Here is a 22,560-nt window from a genome sequence, read left to right as displayed (position 1 = left end):
GATTAAATAAATAACACGAAAGATCTTCACACAAGAGTATGGCCCTTTGCATTTGCAAAGGTGGGTGTGGGGAACAACTCACACCACAAATTAATTCAACCTAGTAGTGGAAAAGTCACAAAGCTTTCCAGGGAATATGTGATTGTGTACAAGCACTCTGATTTCTTACCTGAAAGATGCCACCATCTGGTTATAGGAGAAATACTGGTGGTAATCATGGTGGATGGAGTGACCACATGGCTCAGCATTGGCTCTACGAGTGTACTGGTGCCCATAAAACCTAAGTTCAAGGTATTTTGCAAATGACATGGACCAGGACTCATTGGAAAGGGCAACAACTGGTGTTACCTGAAATTCAACATAAATCACTTATATAATCATATATTGAAAAATCTCTCTTTTAAAAAAATAATGTATTTTCTTTTCTAATATAAATCTAATACGTTCTGATGGCAGAAAACTGGCAAAAGACAGGTTTAAAAGTGGGTGGAGTTAGGGACGGCTGGGAAGAGCATTATCACCAATAATCCCACTACCGACATCAATATGCTAGCATATTGACTTTCTTTCTGTATGTAAAGGAAGCACATTTGTATATAAAAACTCTTTCCTGTAATTAGTTTCATAACCTTTTATTTTTTATTAGCAATAGATTATAAATATGTTCCCACATGAAATACTCTTGTACAACTTGATTTTTAATGGCTACAGAGTATTCCATTATATGGAGATATTTAACCAATTCCTACTGATGTGCATTTAAATCATTACAAGTGTTTATTTTGATGACGCTCTGATGAACTTTCTTGTATATGAATACTTATAAATAACCACAATTATTTCCTTGGAATAAATTAATAAAAGTGGGACTTGGTAGGTCAAAGGGCATGAATATTTATATGGCCTTTGACACATTGTCATCCAAAACAGGTGTATTGGTTTACACCATCTCCAACAGTATCAGAATAACACTTCCTCCACTTTCTCACCAATCTCAGGAATTATGAATCTTTAAAATGTGATTTCAAACTGTAAAAGATCAAAGATTTCAAAGGAAAAAAATGCACTTCACTAGTGTTTTATTTACATACTTCTTTGACTACCACTAAGTAAAATTTATTTGCACAAATCTAATGGCGATCTGTATTAAATTGCTTTGTTGTGCCTTTTGCCCATTTTTCTATTATTGTGGCTTACATAAATTTAATATTAAATATATTAATGTATTAATTATAACTTTTTTTGACACATAGAAGTTTTTCATTTTGGTATAACACACACTGCTTACCTTTTCCTTCCTAACGTAATCCCAAAGGCGGAAACTTATGTTTTAAAATAAAGTGCCTATATCAAAGTATGAAAGTTATAAAGATCAAATTTAAGTATTCATTTAGTTCACTGGTCAATGCACAAAAGTTCATATATTCTACAACAAAATATTACCAGCTGTCTAACAGAAACTAAAGGCCAATGAGAACAAGTATAAAAAGCAAGACTGATAATTACAAGAAATGATTTCATGGCTGTACGTTTGCTACTGCAGAAAGAGCTAACTTTGATTTTGCCCTCCTCAACCACTAATATCGAAACAGGCCACACTATAATTTTACCTGTAATTCCCATATGTGCCTTCCAAAAGCACACTCCACAATAAGCCAATAAAGATGCCAATAAAGTTAAATTTGGCACATGCTCACTGCAAACAATTTGGATAAAAAGTATATATTAAAAACATAGTACTGGCACCAAATATTTCCTCTGGAGTTATAAAAGAAAAGCACACAGAAGAAATAAAACACATGGTCCTTTTCTCGAGAATGTACATGAAACACCAGTAGAGATCAATTTAAACATGGCCTCATCTATACCTCTTAAGATAGCAACGTAGATATAGGCTCAAACATATACAAACATCCTACCATACTGTAATTATTGTGTTGTAAGTCTGTCTGTCCCCTAGAGGACAGGAGCCATAGCCTGTTCTTTTTTCATTTCTAAGGCCTAGCACAGTACCTGGCACACAGATGGTGCTAAGTAAGTGTTTGCTGAATGAATACACAAACACAATTGAGAACTGTCAGGACTAGACAAGATATCTGACAAATTCTAAAATAGAATCTTCAAGAAACAAACATTAAATGGAACATACAACACCAGAAGGTAAAATAAATAAGAGCACAATGACAACACATCCAAAATAAGAGACCAGCCTCACCCCCACACAAAAAAGAACTATATGAAAAAAGAAATGCATGATATCATATGAAATACTATAGCCACAGGGTACATTTACCTGTTTGCAGATCCTGCACCAGGAATAAGTGAGGATTGTATGTTGATATCCAGGTACCGGAGAATCCAACTCCTTCAGGATTATCTGCACGCAGCCTTGGCCATGGACAAAGCGCCGAACGTGATGCACCATGGGGGTATCACAGAACATGCTGGGACACTGATAGGAAGACCTTTACAAGAAGAGAGTCCCCACATTAACCATAAAGCTAGGACAGATATGTAATGAATGCTGGCTAATCAGAGTCACTGCCAAGGAAGTGCGGCATCCTCTCTGGAGTAAGGACAATGGGTGGAGAGTCTGTTCCAAGTACCACTGACAAGTACTGTTTGGGGCCCCCTGTCCAACATCCTGTCTTCAACTACAGTATGGTGACAGTTCCCACTTGTTAAGTGCCTTCAATTTGCTGAGCATTTTAAAAATATCACCTCATTGTACCTATTAAAACTCCTGGCATTTCTGGGGCTTGTTATTCTCTACAAAGGGGATTGGTAAAGATCAAGTTACTTGGTCTTTGAAATATAAGTGGCAGGTGATAGCCTTAAAACTTAAACCGAGACCCTGGGCTTCTGTTGCCTCTCATTTGAATCACTGTAAAAACAAACATCCTAAAAGAAAAAAGTTTTAGGGTTGGCAGGATAATTCGGTGGGCAAAGATTTGAGGAATGAACTGGGTACGACACCCCAGGTTGAATATGAAGCAGACTACTACTTCTTTGCATGGGACACTCTTAACATGTGGTATGAAAGCGAAGGACAGACAACAATACTCTAATTCATGTTTATGTTTTAGGCATCGAAAAAGCGTTAAGTGGAACATAAAGAGAAAATTTGTTCTTACCTGAAACAGTACCTCTCTAAAAATATTCCTAATGTAAGATCATTCTTTCCATAAAATTCCATTGTTACAATCCTAAAAGAAGAGATCATTTTTTAGTAACTTATCGTAATTAGGACCACACAGCAAAGACATTTCATGAGCTTACAAACTGATTATCTGTTGATGTGCTTATAATATAGTATCATATTAACGCAGGTAATATTATTTTATCATTATAGGTTTTACCTTATCAATAAAAACAGGTTTGGACTAGCCACACTACTGCCTCTTATCCACTCCCAGTCCATTTGTGTCTCATGAAACTATTTAATCAGGATGCATAAACTATACTATTAAAGCAGTAAAAGTGATTTGAGTTAGGAAGAAATAACAGTCTCTTTACAAAGCTTTAAGCCCTGTCACCATAACATGGGACTCCTGTCTCTCCTGCTCTCTAGGCCACGCCACTCCTGAGCATGGTGAAGTGTAGCTCATCTGCTTCCAGGAGAGCCAGTTCTTCACCTTATAGGTACACACAGCAATGCCCACAAACACGATAGCTTGCCTACACCCCTGCTGACTCCCACATCTTATTCATGCCTTGACCCAAGGAGTCCATAAACTCCCAGAGAAAATTCCTATGGGCTCCCCCAACCCTGTCAGCCTGCTAGAACTATACGGATACTAGAAGAATCCCTGATCTCACTTGCAGAAATAAGTGTTTCTGGTGCCCAAAATTAAAATATAAAACACATTTTGTCGTGGAAACAGTGCTCCAAAAACAAGCAGTTATGTTCCATAATACTTTTAAAACTAAAGGTAAACTACATAATAACTCGGTTTTTGTGACTATCATTTGAAACAAATAATTTATAACATTATAAAATGCATTTCTATCAATACTTAGAATTAAGTTTTAGGATAAAACTTAAGGCAAAAGACTGACTGCTTTTATGAAAATGATGCCTAAAGGAAAACCCGCCTACACTGTACGTTATCAAAATGCTAAAAACCAGCTTTTATGTATCAACTTTCTCGCTTTTATAACTACAAATTTCTCTTCCAGACTCACATTTTCACTCTTACTTTAAGGTAATCTCATTTACTTCTACCCATGAACAAAGAGAAATTTCGTGCTTAACTCCCAAGTTTAACAGTTCTATCAATTCACACGTGGCCAACAGTGTGCCATGGACCGGAAAACAGATCCTAAGCATTTCTATCAGCTGCTGGCATTCTGTTCTTAAGCAACGTGCAATAGAGCGCAGGGACAGGACCCCACCAAGGGCTGACACAGGCACTGGGCGCGTTGCTGGACTGGGCCGAGGAGCTGCTGAAGAGCACGCATAGTCGCTGGTGGTTAGCGGGGCTCAGGCAGTCCACCTGCAAGAGAAGAAACGGGTGAGCACCCGGAAGGCGTTACCCCCGGGCCCTCTGCACACTTCCCAAATCCAACACATCCCACTTGATGTTTAAAACCACCCATCATCACTGACGGGTAGTTCTAGTGAAGACTTAAAACTGTAAGAAACTAAATGGAAGGAAAAAGAGCAGTTAGTTTTTGTAACGAAACAATACAAAAAAATTTAAGTCAAAGTTATAAAAATACAAACAGATGTCTACATAGGCTTGTTTTCATAAATGCTCTTTATTTTTCAAAACTATATTAAATTATTCTGGAAGTAAATAGCTAATTAAATATGAAACCATCCATTTGAAACAGTCTGAACTAATAGCTAGATATAACATCAACTTGAGATACCCAGAAATCTAAATTCTAAGGTATTTATTTGTACTTTATACCTGTTTTTGATCATTACAAAGGTTAATACCTGCGCTCTGTTGAAATTCACATAGTACAGAGGTATATGAAAGAGTTCATGAAGTACATGAAGCCTCTCTCCTGTTGATGCCACCCAACCTCCCAAATTGACAGATTTGACTGGTTAAAAACCATGCATTCTTTTTTTTTTTTTTAATTGGGATGACAACTGTTAGTAAAATTACATGGATTTCAGGTGTACAATTCTGTATTACAACATCTATAAATCCCATTGTGTATTCACCACCCAGAGTCAGTTCTCCTTCCATCACCATATATTTGATCCCCCTTACCTTCATCTTCCAGCCCCCAAGCCCCTTACCCTCTGGTAACCACTAAATTATTGTCTGTGTCTATGAGTTTTTGTTTCTCATTTAAAACCATGCATTCTTGTTGCTAGCTCATACACATACTACAAACAGAAACACCCACATAAGTATAAACAGGTGATTGTTTTTATAAAACTGGGATGATGCTACATATATTAAAACACAACTTGCTGTTTTAAAACTTGAAAATATATCATGGGGCTCTATCTGGGTCACTAAATAAGATCCAACTCGTCCGTTTTACAGCAAGCAATTAGAAATAATGCTTTAAACATCCTTCTACATATATTCCTATAAATTGTAAACAGCCTTATACAAAATGCTTACTTCTTCCTGCAGGATCGGTTATAAAAGATAGGAATCCTAAATTAAAGGTACATACATGCTCACGTAAACTAGTAGAGACCTACCTCCCTATTACTTTTTATATATTTATGTAAATGTGTATAAACATAAATTTATATAAAATTTATTATAGGTATTTTCCCGTACTTCATTAACCATGGTTCTTATCACTTTTCCTTTTTGCCAATCTCACAAATAAAACATGGTTTACCATTATTATTTAGCACTTTCCCGACTACCAGCGAAACTGGACAATTTTTTATTTGTTTTATTAAACTGCATTTATTTTTATTTGTTTTATTAAACTGCATTTCCTCATCTAGAGATGAATTTGTTCGTTAATTTTATTACCACCATGATCAATAATATGTCCATGAATAAATCTTCCTTAACCTGCCCTCAATTTCTGTTTAAAAAGTAAAGAAAAAGGGCACTGTCAGTTAAATAACAATGTAAAGTGTTTTATGTTAAACTAAATAAAACGTCTTTTTAAAAACACCTCCGTTTCCTATAAGCTTCCATCTCCCATTCTCCCCCTCACTACCAGTAAAAGAATCAAAGACACTCTACATCCCACCCAAGTCATCCTGCCAGAAATTTTAAGCAGCTCCTTATACCCCTCCCTCACAGCTCTTCCTACTTTACTGTGAGCTCAGCTGGAAACTCTCATAACCCAGTTACATTATATTCCGACTTCACACATTTTAAAACAACACATAAGCAGATAGACCTAAGACACAAAGAAAGCATAAAAGAAATATTTAATAAATCTGCATGCAGTTCTGTCATATTTGATTTTTTTTTTTTTTTTTTTTTACCCTGCCAATAATGGAGTTGTCAACACATTCTCAATTTACACAAGCACCCAAAGTGGGCTCGCTCACCTTTGTTGACCACACCGCATCGCTCGGAATCAAGCCTCTCTCTTCATCACCCTCAGTTTTGCTTCCTGATTTGCCACTTGAAGTACCTGACGCATCCTTCGAATAAGTAAAAGGGTCTGAGTTTTTCTGAATTCTTCCTCCTCTGGCCCGATAATCGGCCAGCATCCTCCCCAAGCTCTGGCTATCACCCAGATGCGCGGCAATTCTAGTGCTCACGAGCTCGTGGGAGGGCAAGACTTGAATGGACCTGGCCTGAACACTTCCATTCATGCCCTGAAGGCCAGAGAGATCCCTGAGCAGCTGTTTCTTCCGCCTGCTCTCCATTTCTTTGAACTCTTTATTGAGGAGAGGAGACCAGTAAACCTGCTCTACAAAATAATCGCGGGTGGAGCATTTCATCCCCTTTTCAGTTAAAAGGAAGGGCTCCCGAAATGTGATCACTGGGGAGATACAGAGGATGACGTCTTTTAATTCCTGCTTAAAGGCCAAAGAGTAAGTCTTTCGATTATCTTCAGAGGAGGTAACTTCCTCCGTAACATAGAGTCCGGTGTCATCCTGGAGAGGGTCTCTGAAGGCTTTCATCTGGCTTTGGGGGTCCTGGAGCTCATCTGTTTGCTGCAAAGTCTCTGACGGCTCAGTGCCGAGGGCGTCCTGCTGGTCATCCACATGAAGCGGTAACAACGATTCCGGGACTGATGGAAAGAGAGCGTAGGGGATACCTGCGGGGCAAGCTGCTGTGGCAAACTCCGGATGCCTCACAGAGGCCACATCCTGTGAAACGGCTTTATTTTCCTGGTCACCCTTCTCAAACACAAGCCTTGACTCTAGCAAACTGGCATCATCAGAGGGCAGAAACTCCAGAGGGAAGCCAGGCTCCCGAGGGAGGGGACTCCCACTGAACGGCTCCAGTGCAGCCTCTTCACCCTCTTGTCCCTCGATCAGAGAATGGAAGGACGGGTTTTGCGTTAAAGTAGGAGGCATAGCAAATTCATCCATGAGGAATGAGATTTCTAGTTGAGAATGATAAGCTACACAGATCATAAATACTAGGATCTCTTTAACTCGAGCCAGCTCATAATCGGAGCCTCCTCTAAGCTTGATGGTGCAGCCCAGGTGCTGGGGACAGCCCTCAAAAAACATCAGTGTTTTGGTTTGTTCTACAAATAAACAAACAGAAAGTTAAGAATAGGTGGCAACCCAGTCCAGAAGGCCAGACAGAATGAATTCACTATCTTACCATCTGTAAGAGAAAAGATCACTGTTGCCTATCCTCATGTAACCCCTGCTAATACGTTCGTAGATACCTCCTATTAAGTGAACACGGTAGATACCACCTCCTAAGTACTGATGGGTGACCAATATCCTCAGGCCCCCGATCTAGGGTGAATCGATGCTAAAGATCACTCACCATTAGGCAACTGAAACATCTGCATATAAAATTTGTGGCAGGTGCCCAGGTGGGGTTTTGTAAGCAGCTGGTCCATCGACATGACTAAATCACCTTGGGTCATTCGACTGATTCGTTCTAAAACTTGCTAGAACAAAGAAAAACATTATATTACGAAATTAGAGAAGAATAGGATCCATAGTAAATTTAATCTGGAAAGGTAATAGGAAAAATTAAAACTATCCTTCACAATGAATTTCCTTGATTTTGATAATTATATGACTTTAAATTCTAGATTAGTCCACACGTACATAATGGCTTAGTAATCAAAACGTGCCTCTAAAATAAACCACACTCATTAATAACGTCATCAAAAGGCATTTAAGCACCATACACTGGTACAGGTTACTCTAGGGGCAGGGGAGGCACATCTTCGGTTGGAATTCAGTTATTCTGAAGGGCGTAACTTTTCAAGGGCGAGAGCATTTTCTGCTTGTACAATTCCCCATACAAAATCAGGGATCAATAAATATACTTATTAACTAACGTCTATTACATCTTTGGTCTTGCCGACACCTATAATGAGAGTTATATAATTAATCACATTTTCTTCCAGCCTGAGGTTCTCCAGTTTTAAATAGTGAAATAGCTGCCATGCTTCCTGTCCTACTTTCAATATATGTGGCTCAGCAAAGAAATACATAATCAATGATCCCTGCATACCTACCACACATGCATATAAACTTAAAAGATGTGATTTTTCTTTTAAATGATATAAAAATAGAAAAATAAGAAAACTCACTGATTTTACATTAATGACCAAAGTTATGCCATGCTCCAATAACATGTCCTGGGCAATCCGAGATACTGTTTTCTCTACTAGAACCAACGTGGGTCGAACATCCACTATTCGCTGAACATAATTCTTCAAGAATTCCCTTTCCTAAATAAGATAAATCAGAAATATTATATGTGGTACAAGTCAAGATCCAGACATTTAAATATCAGGATAGTTTGCCTATTAATATCAATGTCAGCTAAGTTTTCTTTGTCCATAAATAAGCCTGTAAGTAAGTTATTACAAACACAATCAAGAATATTATTCATGTCTCCAAACTGTTGATTATGCTGGAACGAATTTCAGGAGAAATTCCATTCTCCAACTCACTAATTTTACTTTAATGGCTTTTTAATTCTTAATAATATGTAATATAAAAGCCAGAATCCAATTAGCTAGCTCTCAGAGGTTAAAAAAAAGCAAACAAACACCTAACTCAAAACCCCCAAAATGAAAGCAATTTCTAAGTGTTTTTGATGTAGTTAAGGATTCCACTTTTTACACTCTGAAGCACACCAGAATATCTTTTCTTTTGGGTATCTGCATAAATAACTCTCTAACAGGCTAGTCCAGCTACTTCCTAATTTCAATCTCCCAACAGATCATATTCTACCTAGAACAGCTATAGTTAAAAATTAAAACACAATGCTTAATACAATTTCATGACAAAGGCTTATTTTCAAAGCCAATGAATACTACAAATAACAACCACAGTTAAAATTCATTAATTGTTTCATATAATTTCTCAACTCAGACAGGCGACAACTAGACATGTAAGCATGTTTGTAACTTCTGCCCCATATGCCCACAGTGTTTTCTGAGCAAGACTGTATTCATGATCAATGCCACCAGCCAGGGACAAGCCCATTCCCTACAATGAACCTGCCCTGCTACGGAGTATACTTCTTCTCACCTTTCTCGGTTACACTGATAAAAATTGTACATTGTAACATTCTCCCATACTTAACAAAAACAGAATTTTTCTTTCCTGAAATGTGTTAACTTCCTACTCTGCTTACAAAATTGCAATTTAATGGCATTTAAAATGACTGTGCAATTCCAACACTATAAAACTGGAATAAAACTTTTTGCATCTGGTACAGGAATGGCAGCTCCAGTCAACTATCCCGACTGTACGTGAAGCACCACGTTAAAGAAAGAGGCCTGAGCCAGGCTCCACACAGAAGGAGAATTAGAAGTAGGCCATGAGCATGGAATAAAGCAGTGGCAGACCAACACACCTAGCAAGGCCGGCCTGATGAAGACAGTAAAGCTTCAGGCTAATTATCTCCTTGCCCTTGGTTTCTGATCCTCCTTTTTCGATCTACCTTTTAGCTTCTTGGATTTTTCGGTTATTCCACACTGAGTGGACCAAAAAAAAGGAAGGGGAGGGAGAGGTCAGAAAAAATTTAGCTGATATTGTCTATCAATTCAAAATAAAAGCTTTAGTAAGATAGAAATTAAAGATATTATAAACTATGTTTTAAAGCACTGATGAACAAGACACTCTAGGTTTATGAATAAAGGCACATTTCTTAAGTACATACTGCCCAGAGCATACTTCTCTAACATGAAAAGACTTTAGTCTGTTAACCTGACTACAACAATGGAGTAAAATAAAGTGGATAAATTTAAGTACACCTTTTTTGTAAATAAATATCTGTAGATTTCAATGAACTAGTTCACCAATTTCGAGACATACAATTTTTCACATTTTTACATCTCTGAAACGAAGATGTAGCTTATGATCAACGTAGTTGTGATCTAATCCTACAAAAGTCTTCTTGTGACATCTTTGGGGAAATAAGAAAACTTAGCATCAAGGATCTTAGATCGACAAATGATAATTGTGTTTCACCCCAATCCTTATTTCAGCCCTCCACTGAATAGTCAACAGTAAATCAGAGCTCGAAACCTCTCACTTATACTGATACCATGTTTTCCTGAAAATACGACCTAACAGGAAAATAAGCCCTAGCATGATTTTTCAGGATGACATCCCCTGAACGTAAGCGCTAATGCGTCTTTTGGAGCAAAAATTAATATAAGACCCGGTCTTATTTTCGGGGAAACACAGTACGTAGCTGAATTCCAAAGAGGAACTAGCCCCAGGTAACAGAGTTCATTAAGCAACAGAGCAGTTTCATACACCCCGGTGCCTTTCACCACAACTCAGGTTCCTGTTGGTGTCTGAATTCAGTACAAAAGAGATTGCTTCTACCGCTCTTGGAAAAACTGGGCCTATCACCTATGGATTTTCAAGTAATGTTTTCCCTAAATGTTTCTGGAACCGAATATAAGTGTTTCTGCTATAATACAATATACACATTCCTGAAAGCCTCCCATTTTTAACAACCACAAATTAAAATTAATAGCATTTATGGGAGAAAAGGGGTTGGGGCAGAAAACTTTTTAAAACTATGCAACTTCATATCCAGAGCACTAACAAAAACAATAATTGGCACCCAGAGAGAGAACCAAGACAGCCCAAGCGGGCAGCTCAGCATAGCTGGAACTGCCTCAAGAGAAATTTAAAATGTGCAAAAGCAACTGCAACAGTACAACTGCAAGTGGAGCTCTGAGCAGCAGAGCCATTAACAGCCGTCCAAGGCTGGAGTACATCTCTGGGGAGAGGGCCCTTTGAGCAGGAGCTCACTTTTAATTTCCTAAAATAGAGCCAAAAGTGTCCGTGCCTGCATAGCCACTGAGCTGAGGCTGTTTTTCTTTCCAGCTGAGGGTTATAATCCTACTGTAGCTATTCTGGGCCCTCTTACTTAAGAAAAACCACATGGAAACCACAACTTCCCTCTGAAATTATTCCCATTTACCAGTTGCGTGTAAACTAACTGATGTTCTAGAAGCATGTGTATGAATAGAAAAGACTGTATTAAAACCAGATATTACCAGGGAGAACCTGATAAGGTAAGAGAAATCCTTAAAGTAAATCAATGACCCAAATGTGAAGGGCAACCAGGAACTGGATTTTCGCTTTTTCTTCCATATAGTCCCCAAAAGTCATATGGTCCCTTTAACACTTTGAAACTCTGAAGAATGACAGAGGTTTTGGTAAACTGCTAAAGTGTAAGACATAAAAAATGTCTTTTATAATAAATGTTGAAAGTGAAACAAGAGCAAACAAGTTTCTTTGCCTGTCAAATTTCATCAGCTGGAATGAATTGTAAGATTTTGCAAGCAGCACAGCATACAAACACCCCAGATTATTGCTTCAGTAAGTTCCTACCTGCAGCACAATAGGATCAATGCAAGTAAATTTAGTCTCTTCTCTGTAGAGATACTCAATGGAACACTTCAATAGAAGAATCTTGGGATTTTTAATACAAGAATTCATCTACAAAAAAATGAACAGTTTGTTAAAGCTTTTCAAGTTTCTGCTTTGTAGACCTCCTATAAGCATACCTTTACATCCATACTGTTCATAATTCCTGTTAAATAGATTATCTCATTATATTCATTTTAAAATACTCTCATTTCGTTCTTTTGTGATATTCTATTTTTTTCGAAGCAAATAATTTAGTTCAGGGCAATGCAAAATTCTTCAATAACCTGCTTTGTTTCACTAATGCTACTTTAATCTACTCCTCTAAAATCTTAACTATTTTTTCTTTTCATTTCTAATGCTGCAATAATAGATAACAAGTCCAGAGTAGAGGGCAACAGGGCTTAAACTCAGGCTATTTCATGGAAAAACAGCATGGAGTTTCCTCAAAAAATTAAGAATAGAGTTCTTAATACAACCCAGCAATACCTGTTCTAGGTATCTACCAAAAAAATCTAAAAACATTTATCTGTAAAGATACGTGTACCCCTATGCTCATTGGAGCATTATTCAAAGTGGCCAAGACATGGAAACAACCAAAATGTATTCGACAGATGATTGGATATAGAAGATGTGGTATATATACACAATGGAATACTACTCAGCCATAAGAAAAGATGAAATACTGCCATTTGTGACAAGATGGATGCATCTTGAGATTATCATGCTAAGTGAAATAAGTCAGACAGAAAACATTGACAACCTATGACTTCACTCATATGTGGGATATAAAACTGAAAACAACAAAGGAACAAGACAAACAAATAAACAAAAACTAACAGCCTCAAACAACAGTTAACTGGTTACCAGAGGGTAAGGGGAGGAGGGACTGGTATTACAGAAGAGGGTAAAGGAGGTCAAAATATAAGGTGACGGAACGAGAACTGACTCTGGGTGGTAAACACACAATGCAATATATATAGATGATGTAATACAGAATTGTACACTACTTGAAACCTGCATAATTTTACTAATTAATATCACTCCAATAAATTTAATAAAGATTTTTTTAAAAAGACAGGGCATTTCACAAACTGTCAGAGATCAGCAATCTAGAAAGTATAATTTAACCTTTCAAAAATTCAAGAAGTATACAGGAGGGAGAAAAGAATGAAAATGCCTCTTGAATATATTTCTAATAGAAATTATTTCCAAGCACTCATATATTGGTAAGCCAATTGGGTAACAAGAAGTTTAAAAAGCCTCTCCAGAAGGAGAGATCCAAACAATATACCCTAATCATGCAACTAAAGACATAGGCAGACTGGCCTGAAGGCTGCAGTGGCGATTTCAGACTGACCAAGCTTAAGGACTCCAGACTGACAAATACTCCTGAAAACAGTGATTCACCAGCTAGGGAACTACAGTCAGGCTCTTTTGGTAACTACAGACTAAAGACTATCTCTAAATATGGTCAGTGCAGAAAGACAATCATTCATACCTATGTTTCTACCACACCCACACACAATTTTCAATTCCAGAGAAAAGCACCACATATTTACCTCTCTGTTCAATGAAGATCATTTCATTTGGCTTATAGTACTACTTTAATGGGTAATGAATGCGCTGTTTTAGTAAGACTCTATGTAGAAATACCGACTTTGGATTATTGCTATGAAATAATGTCAAGTCCAGGCATACTTTTTTTTATCTACTGCCATTAACAATTTTCAGAAGGCTTACTGCCTCATAAAAAATAAATCATTAGTCTCCGTTTAGAAAAGAATGAAAACAGGTCGTTCATCCATCTAGTCCCTCAGACTAGAAATCTGCCTGAGCTCTCACTGTAATCAAATCAGTATTCCCAGAGATGGGGTCAGGGTATCTATATTTTCAGTAAGTTTCCTTAGTGATTCTGAAGCACAGCAAGGATTGAGAACACTCCTATAGTTTGATGGATGCTCAGAATGTGAGGACCAACGAATGATACTGGAAATACTTCGAGTGCCTACTTTAAAAGCAACCCCACACTTCACTTACACCCCACTCTCCCACTTCCCTAAATTTGACTGGAAATTTCTAAGGGCTGGGCTTAGGAATCTACCTTTTTAACAAAGTCTGCCCTGAAGCTCATGTACACTAGACTTTGAGAATCAGTGGCCTTCAGAATAAAGTTCAAGATCCCTAATGGGATTCAAAGCCCTTGCCTGCCTCCTCCAGCCTCATCTCCTTTCCTATCTTGCCTCTTAGGATCACTGAGTTTCCTTAATACACCAAGTTACTTCACACCACTCCTTTGTGCAAGTGCTAGAAAGAGGCCTCCAGCCTGAAGGTAGAGATAGAAGGTGAGAAAGAACAGAATGCCAGTGACATTTCTGCAGCTCAGTCCTAGAAGAGAGAACAGAGCTTAAAATGCTAGTCCTGCAGAGAGACTCCAGTCTGTTATGGAAACCTTGCCTCTCTGAGATGTGGCAGGGTCAGGAGAGAAATGATACTAGTATCCTATCATTGTGTTGGTCTAGAAGCCTCACCCTCTTTCCCCCTTCCTTCTTTTGTCTGATGAATTCCATTATCCAAATCCCAATTTCAGCTCTGGGAGACCTTCCCTGAACCTCCAAAATTTTGCCCCTGTGGCAGACACTGCTAAGTTACTCCTCAATGCCCACTCTCCTTTCCTTCCATGATGAGGGTACTACAGCAGTCATAGTTTGCTGGACTTCACTGTTGAAGACAATCACATTACCTTTTTATGTGCAATATTCTTGGTACAAACAAATCCATTGACAACCACAGAATCAAACTTTTTTCCACCTGGGATCTAATGAAACAATTAAGAAAACAATAAAATTAAATGATACATTCTTAGACTCCAGTCTGATGGATACTATTATTTATTTCCATTTTTTATTTTATCAAATATGTAATCGAAAATCAGACCAAAAAGTTTCAGGATACAGTTCTTCCTTTCAACCAGTAATTAATGGCATCTAGCACAATTGTCTATTTTCACACCTCCCCCTCTGATGTACTATCTGGTACTCTAAAATACTCATTTTAATAAATCGGTGCCATCTGGCAACTGAAACCACTATTAAGTGTCATTGGTAAAAAGACATAAATAAATACATATAGTAAGTACTCCATTACTATCTACATAAAGCAATTACTCACTGCTTTTCCTCAGAACAACGACAGTAATCTAAAAACATGCCTTCTCATAATTGGCAAGTCAAGAAGAGGAAGCAAGAAAGTTAGAAACTATATTTATATTTGCTTGGGTTCCCAACTCATTCCATGCCCAACTCACCCCTGCCATTTACCTCTCGCTTCCTGAGTGGCTTCCATGATCCGTAAGGGCCGAGCTAACAAACTGAGCAGACCGAAAAACCTTCCCCTCCTCACCTAGCACCCCACACAGTAACGACTTTTTAGATTACCATTACGAGACAAGTTACTATCAGGCCCATCTCAGCAGTTCCCAGCATGAGGAAAGCATTAGCAGAGCTCACTTTTTTGATGTGGACAAACTGACGGATATCCATGTCATCATCACGGTTCTTGACATCGGGGCGGACTGTCTGAACAACCTGGCAGACTAGTGATACAACGATGTCCCTCCAAGATGGTGACAATGAATCATTATGGAGCAACTGTTGGAGTAGTGCCATCATGTGGTTATGATTAGCTGAACTATAAAAGTGTTACAAAAGAGAAGTTTGTATAGTCAATACTGCCAGAGGCAATAATTCTGAAGATGCAATAAGTAGTCTACAAAGAAATAAGCCCAGGAATTAGGCTCACACATAAGATCTTGGTCAATTTTATTCTTGCATTATATCTAGAACTTAAAGATTTGCTCATAAATGACATCGTAAATATCTCCAATTAAGAGAACCCCTTTAATGTGATAAAAATTTTAACACATAAATTACAGTGGTGACAGATAAGCACAGGTTAGGACTTTTGTTTTACAAAAACTTTCATCAGAACAGGCTTTATTTCCTAAGTAATCTTAGTATTTTGACTTTATAAGGAAAAGAACTATGCACATGCCTATCAAGTCACTGAAGATTATAAAAATGGAAAATTCCAATCAAAAAGCTCACTGCCTTACAGTAACCTCTCCATGGCCTGTTTCTCTCCATTTTCCTCCCTCAGCAGCTCCAGGTTGTTATGATGCCAGCCCAAAGGTGTGAAAGGCAGCTCTTTGGATTTTTCCTCGACTCGACGATTAAACAAAGATTCTAAGCAAAGTGTAAAAGAAGAAATACTTCAGTGTAATGTATAATACCATCAACTCACAGATTTAGAAGTTGTCGATTTATTTTTTTAAGTTGGCCAATTCAAATTGTTGGTATGAAAAGGCAGGGACATATATAAATACATAAATAAAAGAATTAAGTGTGCATTGGAGCATCAATATTTCCAACAGCCACAATCAGAGACAGAACTATGAGAAGCAAATTTACATAAGCAACTAGGACTCTCAAGCCAGCAAATATAAATATAGCTTCTGAAAAGCAAATAAAATATGATTTTTACAGTCCTTTAATTTATTTGGGGACATTAAGAGGGGGTTAATTTTCCCTCTAAAATCACAAACTGAAAACTGCATTCAACGGAAATCTGGATGCTGACAAAACAACATGTGATTGTGTGGGTGCTAAAGTTTAAAGAGAAAAGTTCAGTTCTGATCCATCTGAACCAGTACAAGACTGTGTGGAAAGTCTCTTCAGACAATTCTAAATTGTGTTTCTTTTTAGAGCTTTGGACCAAAGACTTTTTCTTTAGCAAAACTTTTACAAGACAGACCCAAAAATTAACTATAAAGAAATATTAAACCACGAAAAATAACAATTTATGTAAAATTTTGTACAACCATTAAATTTTTTAAAAGAATAAAAACGGACTTAGATGAAAAATTAATAGGTAATACTAAATGCTTTACAAAAAAATTTGCTAAGGAACTGTTGAAAATGTGACTGAATGAATGGTAAGAGGTGGGAAATGCTTATAAAAATTCTCTAATCCTTCCCCTTTAAAGCAAACCAAACCAAAAAAAAATGTTTTAACCAAATAGTCCAGCAGACTATACATTAAAGCATGTGTCCAAGACAAGTGAGATAGAAGGACAGCACGTTTCAATTATGTAAACGGCTGTCTATAAACTTCTAGTTGAACCCAATGCCAAGACGTGAATTCAGAAACACTGCTAAGTTATGACATCAGCTGCAAGTGGCCTCCCTTGTCCCAGCTTGCCCTACTTTCTCTCTTTTATTTGAAACCCTCCCATTACCTAAGGCCTAAGCTGTGGAGTGTTATGGACCAATTAAGTTAAGCATGTCTTTACTCCACAGTAAGCTAAGTAGAGAAGGTGTAAGAAAAGGCTTGTACTCTTCTATCCGTCCTTTTGGCCCCAAGAAATTATCAGCAGTTAGTTCTTTATCCCTGCTTCCTACTTCTCTTCCCAACTTCACAGGGCAAGCAGCATCCTCATCTAGGTGAGAGCTGCCTGTGGGCTTTTTGACAAGTTTGACAATCATTGATGATACGTGTATCAAAGCTTAACATTATATTCATGCTATCATGCTGTAGGAAAGCATAAAATAGTAATGCCTTTAAAAGAATAAAATTCAAGTTCTATTTAAAAGCTTTTAAACAATTACTTTTCAGATCAGAGACCTTCTTCTCTCAAACTAAGTCCAAGTTTATATTCTTGATTCTTAACAGTCTCAAAATTACTACATATATTAAAAACTGTGTTCCCATGATATACTAAAATAATCAAATACATTTTCAGTACTTACTCTGCACCAATCAATGTGCTAGGCCTAAGTATATCCTCATGAACAAGAGACACCATCACATGTACAGCTTTTGATAAAATTACCTTTGATGAAGGCATCACTTATTGAGAGCTGTTGTCCTCCATTGTCAGAAATCAAATACTCTGCACACCAGGGAAAGAGGAGAGAGGAGGAAGGAAAGAAGAGACTTATGACTATAACAAGCCAGCACAATTATAAAGAGAACACACCCACATGCAAAGTATTACTCACACTACACCCATCACTGCCTGGCCAATTCAAGAAAGCTTCAGGCTAAAATGTATCTTTAAACTTGTTTCACACGCTACATACTAAACTTAATAGACTTGAACTAATAATATAGAACAAGAACAGTAATGTTAGATTATCTTTAACAGATTTTTTTCCCTTATTAAAACTTAACCCGTTTTATGGAAATTGAGGTCTTCAGTCATGTGCATGACAAACGTAAAAAATTATATAGTTCTTCTCATGTATTACTGTGTTATTTAATAAACAATGACTTTGTCTCTACACGAGGTAATTCACAGATAGAGAAGCCACCTCACAAAACAATATACGGTGTTTTTTAATTTCAGGATATAAGCCAAAAACAAATTAACATAAAAGTAACATTGGCAGGGAATAAAGGATTTTTTTAGTTTTCTAATAAGAGTTTTAGTTTTTCAAAAATTCTAACCAAACACTGCCCAATGGTTGGTTGCGATAACTGCCAAACATACTCAGAATGTGCTCTTTTAGAACTTTTAGAATATTAGTTTTCTTACAAGTGAAACTTATTCTTTACTTCCCCATGAACTTTTCTCTAGGTCTGTGACCAAGCATAGCTCAAGTGGGGTTCTTTCTACCATGCAAATTAAACCACAATGCATTTTAAGACCTCTAAGGTATAGGTTTTTCACAAAATTCTTTCCAAGCAGATTTCATTTATAAACAAATGGGCTTCAAAAGTCAATGTTTATAAGACAATATGCTCATCTTTCAAACAAGAAAGCAGATAAAATATTTTACTTAGAAAATTCAAGTGTTCTATGCCAAATACAATAAAATCAAGTGTACAGACAAGTAAAAATAGATGTTAACACTTTATTTCTACGCCTCCCTCACAAAAGTAAATAATGCTAACCCCTGTTCATTCAAGTAAGGTATTGGCTTTAAATGTTTACATTTCATACTAAAGCATATATATATGTATATATATTTATATATGTATATTCATATATATTTCAGAAATGATGAATTTCCCCACTTTATTATGAAAAACTTTCAAATACAGAAATACTCCCCATCTAGATTCAATAATTGTTAACTTGCCAAAATCATTTCTCGCTACATACTCATATACATATGCTCTTTTTTCCCCAACCATTTGCAATTATACATATCATTGCACTTTTCCACTAATATTTCAGCATGCAACTCTTAAAAATCAGGGCATTCTTCTCTATACACATTTAAGAATATTGAAAATGAATGTTTAATATCGACTCAGTCCATATTCAAATTTATCTAACTGTCCCTGAAATGCTTTAATAATTATTTTTCCTCAAACCTGGATCCAACAAGGTTCATATACTGCATTCTCTTCGTTCCTTTTTAATCTAAAGCAGACCCCACATTCGGGATTTGATCAACTGTTTCCTCATGGTACTGCTGAACTTGCTCCTATTCCCCATGTTTGCAAATAAATAGGAAGTTAGACCGATAGGCTGACGGAAGCCACGATTTTCACTCTCCTTTAGGTCCTACTTCTTAACTTTCCAAGAATGCTTCAGAATCCTGCTTGCAGCACATAATAATAAAATGCATTTTAATTCTATCACTCTCCAAGACCAGTAGTGAAACATTAATCAAACCAGAAGATCACACTAAGTTTTATAAGTTTCTGACAATGAGGGGCTTGCTTACATAAGGAAAAACACACGATTTTTTTAAGTGCAGATATTTTATATTTTATAAATCCAAATTTTCTCAGCCTTAGAAGACAGAAAACGATCTGTAAGAAAAAATTTAGTATTACCTTTAACCTCGATAGAAAGATTAAAAACCACCCATTTCCATTTGTATTTTAAGAGGTATGAAAAAAGAAGCAGGAGGAGTCTGTTATTCTTTCACTTCACTACTAGATCATTCTGACCACCTTTACTTTCCGGTAATGAGTGTTCACCTTAACTACAATGTGGAAAAAAATCAATTATTGAATTTCAAAGTCACAAGAAAAACAGAAAAAGATTAATTCATTTCAGTATGCTAAAAACTATCAAGAGAACTGGGAAAACCAGGAACACTTATTAAGGGATTTATAAAGTTCTTATATTGCAGACTCCTGAGGCTGCAAATGACCCAAGAGATCAATCTAATAATTACCTTCTTTTTGATGCTGGAACTTCCTGGATTATATTCTTACTGTGCAGGCCAAAGGATTCCTTACTCCCCCTAATAATTCTTTTAAAATTCCAGATCTCAATTTTTCATTTCATAGATTCCGAATTAAAAGCGAACTTAGAAGTCACCAAGCCTACCTAACCTCAAGTATCGATCCTCAGTAACTCTGAAAGGTGGAACTTCAGACACCACCTGCACACTCCCAGGGCACAGCAGCAAAAGCTCACTGTTCCTAACTACTGCACTGAGTTTTTCCCTCAGCCATAATATACAAAACAAGAATCATTTCTTACAGATACTCTTCAGATACTTAAAGGCAACATCACACGAAATATTAAGAATGGCTTTCTCCAGAGTATTAATAGTAACCTTCTTAAGCCTAATTACATTCTTTGTTCATGTTAAATTTCATCTTGCTAGTCTATTGCTTAAGATTTTTTAAAATTCCAATCGTGCTATCCAACACACTAGCTGTACTTCCCATATTTTAATGATGTGTGAATCTGAAAAACATTCAAAATGCTGACCAAAAAAGTTGTTGAAACAGAATATGGATAGACAAAGGACTATAGCATAATCTAAAAGCATCCCCTTCGTGTTGACATCAAATTATTACTCTTTCAATGTTTGGTGCAACCATTAAAGAAACTACAAATCCATGCATTATAGTAATAGTGGTTCTTACATTTGCCAAACACATTAGCTCTTTATGTGTGTTTTTACATAAAGAGGCTCATAGAGACTCCAGAGCCTGTGCTTTTAACAGATAAATATGACCACTGCCTACAACTAACTACCTCTTTCACATATTTCCAGTGCAAAATTGTCCTCTTTGTCCACAAAGCTATTGAAAGACCATCAAAAGTCTTATTAACATCAAAGACAACAATATCTATCGTGGTCTCCTAATGTACCAATCTCATATCACCATAAAAGATGGAAATAAGGTTGTTTCGGACTGACTTATTTTAGTTAACCAACACTGTTGCCCAGTCACCACCAATTCCTTTTCTAAATGTCAAAGTATGTTCTGTTCATTAAATTTTTCTACAATTTTGCCAACTTCCTGTCACATCAAAAACCCATGTTTTAAAAATTTTTTTTTGTTTTGTTTTGTTTTTGTTTAAAAAATTTTTAATGCATCTATTACTAGTCACCTAAAGTGTCTTCTATTCTGCCCAATTCTTCAAAGATAAGCTCTGGCCTCATGATCACAGCTCCAAATTCTTTCAATAATCTGGTATACAGTTTGCCTGAACCTAGCAACAGACATAACCAGGCACTATCTCTTCATTATCTGGAACTTCACTTTCCTCTTAACCATGTGTGTTCTTTCCTGATAAGATTATCTTGGCGGAGGATTAATATTAAAACAACTCCCTCAAATAACTGAACTAATTTTTCTTTCTTTCTTTGCATTACAATTTTTTTAATCTTTGCTAAAATATCCTTGGCATTTACTCCAAACTTCAGTGCAATCTGGACTTGTGCTATCCTGTCTTTTTTTTTATCTGAAGTACTGGCCCCTCTTTCAGATCCACCTTTATAGGAAGATTGCCTCATATAACTTTTGTAGACAATCTTCTTGAAGGGTTGACATCAGAAAGGTTCCAAAAGAGTCATGATGGTTTTTTTCCAACTGCAGGTGCTTTGCCTTTCATTTTCCTTAGAGACACAATTTGAAGCTGTTCTATAAAAATGTCGTTATTGGAGCCCCCTGTTCTACTCCACTCCCAACATTATGAAGTTAGGTTTCCTAAAGTAAATGTCTGACTGTGCTCAGCAGTCCATCTTTTGCTATGATGAATTCTATGATGACAGGTCAACTTTCGTCATGATTTTTTCAAAACTTCGTAAAACTTTCCAAGAGGTGAAATCATCAGCAAGTCAATAATGTATTTTGCACTCTACTTTCAGCAAAATGAAATAGCCAACAGATGTGTCCAGAGAACTGATATTCTCCACATGACGGATCCCGCCTCTGACCCACATCTGCAATTTGTATCACAAGGGTGTCATCCACTATCCTCCATGTGATCACAGTCTACAGTGAGTTCTCACACAAGTGTCACTCACGTCTGCTCTTTGTCCTTCCATACTCACCCAAACGTTCTCCACCATTTTTCCAATTTCTGTTTTGAGGATTCCCATAAAGATGAGTATCTTACTCATGTTCAACACTATACCAGACTCATCTTTTCCCACACCCTCTCTAATTTTCTATTTTAAATAAGATACACCTTTTTTATTACTGTGTATCAAATACCAGTTTACCACATCTTGATGATAATGGCTAATATTAACAATTATGAGAAATTTGTTGTAGAAATGTAAGTTGGTTTCCAACTTTTT

The 22,560-nt window shown here is 36.9% G+C and overlaps 1 protein-coding gene across 5 annotated transcripts in view; it reads right to left on the bottom strand.

Moving 5' to 3' along the window:
- Positions 1–22,560, bottom strand: part of PIKFYVE (phosphoinositide kinase, FYVE-type zinc finger containing) — a 73,564-nt gene that overhangs the window by 24,221 nt on the left and 26,783 nt on the right. For all 5 annotated transcript variants that reach the window (XM_081052325.1, XM_081052324.1, XM_081052327.1 and 2 more), the window contains 12 exons: positions 17,886–17,945; positions 16,110–16,239; positions 15,505–15,685; positions 14,739–14,813; positions 11,960–12,067; positions 8,683–8,823; positions 7,902–8,028; positions 6,494–7,650; positions 4,396–4,496; positions 3,135–3,206; positions 2,294–2,465; positions 170–348 (listed from right to left, as the gene is read on the bottom strand). In XM_081052325.1, the coding sequence (XP_080908451.1) occupies positions 170–348; positions 2,294–2,465; positions 3,135–3,206; positions 4,396–4,496; positions 6,494–7,650; positions 7,902–8,028; positions 8,683–8,823; positions 11,960–12,067; positions 14,739–14,813; positions 15,505–15,685; positions 16,110–16,239; positions 17,886–17,945 (2,503 nt within the window). The remainder of the gene's footprint in view (positions 1–169; positions 349–2,293; positions 2,466–3,134; positions 3,207–4,395; positions 4,497–6,493; positions 7,651–7,901; positions 8,029–8,682; positions 8,824–11,959; positions 12,068–14,738; positions 14,814–15,504; positions 15,686–16,109; positions 16,240–17,885; positions 17,946–22,560) is intronic.

Source organism: Rhinolophus hipposideros (assembly GCF_964194185.1).
Source record: "Rhinolophus hipposideros genome assembly, chromosome: 6".
Taxonomy (NCBI): domain Eukaryota; kingdom Metazoa; phylum Chordata; class Mammalia; order Chiroptera; family Rhinolophidae; genus Rhinolophus; species Rhinolophus hipposideros.
This window is presented reverse-complemented; position numbering and strand designations above follow the sequence as displayed.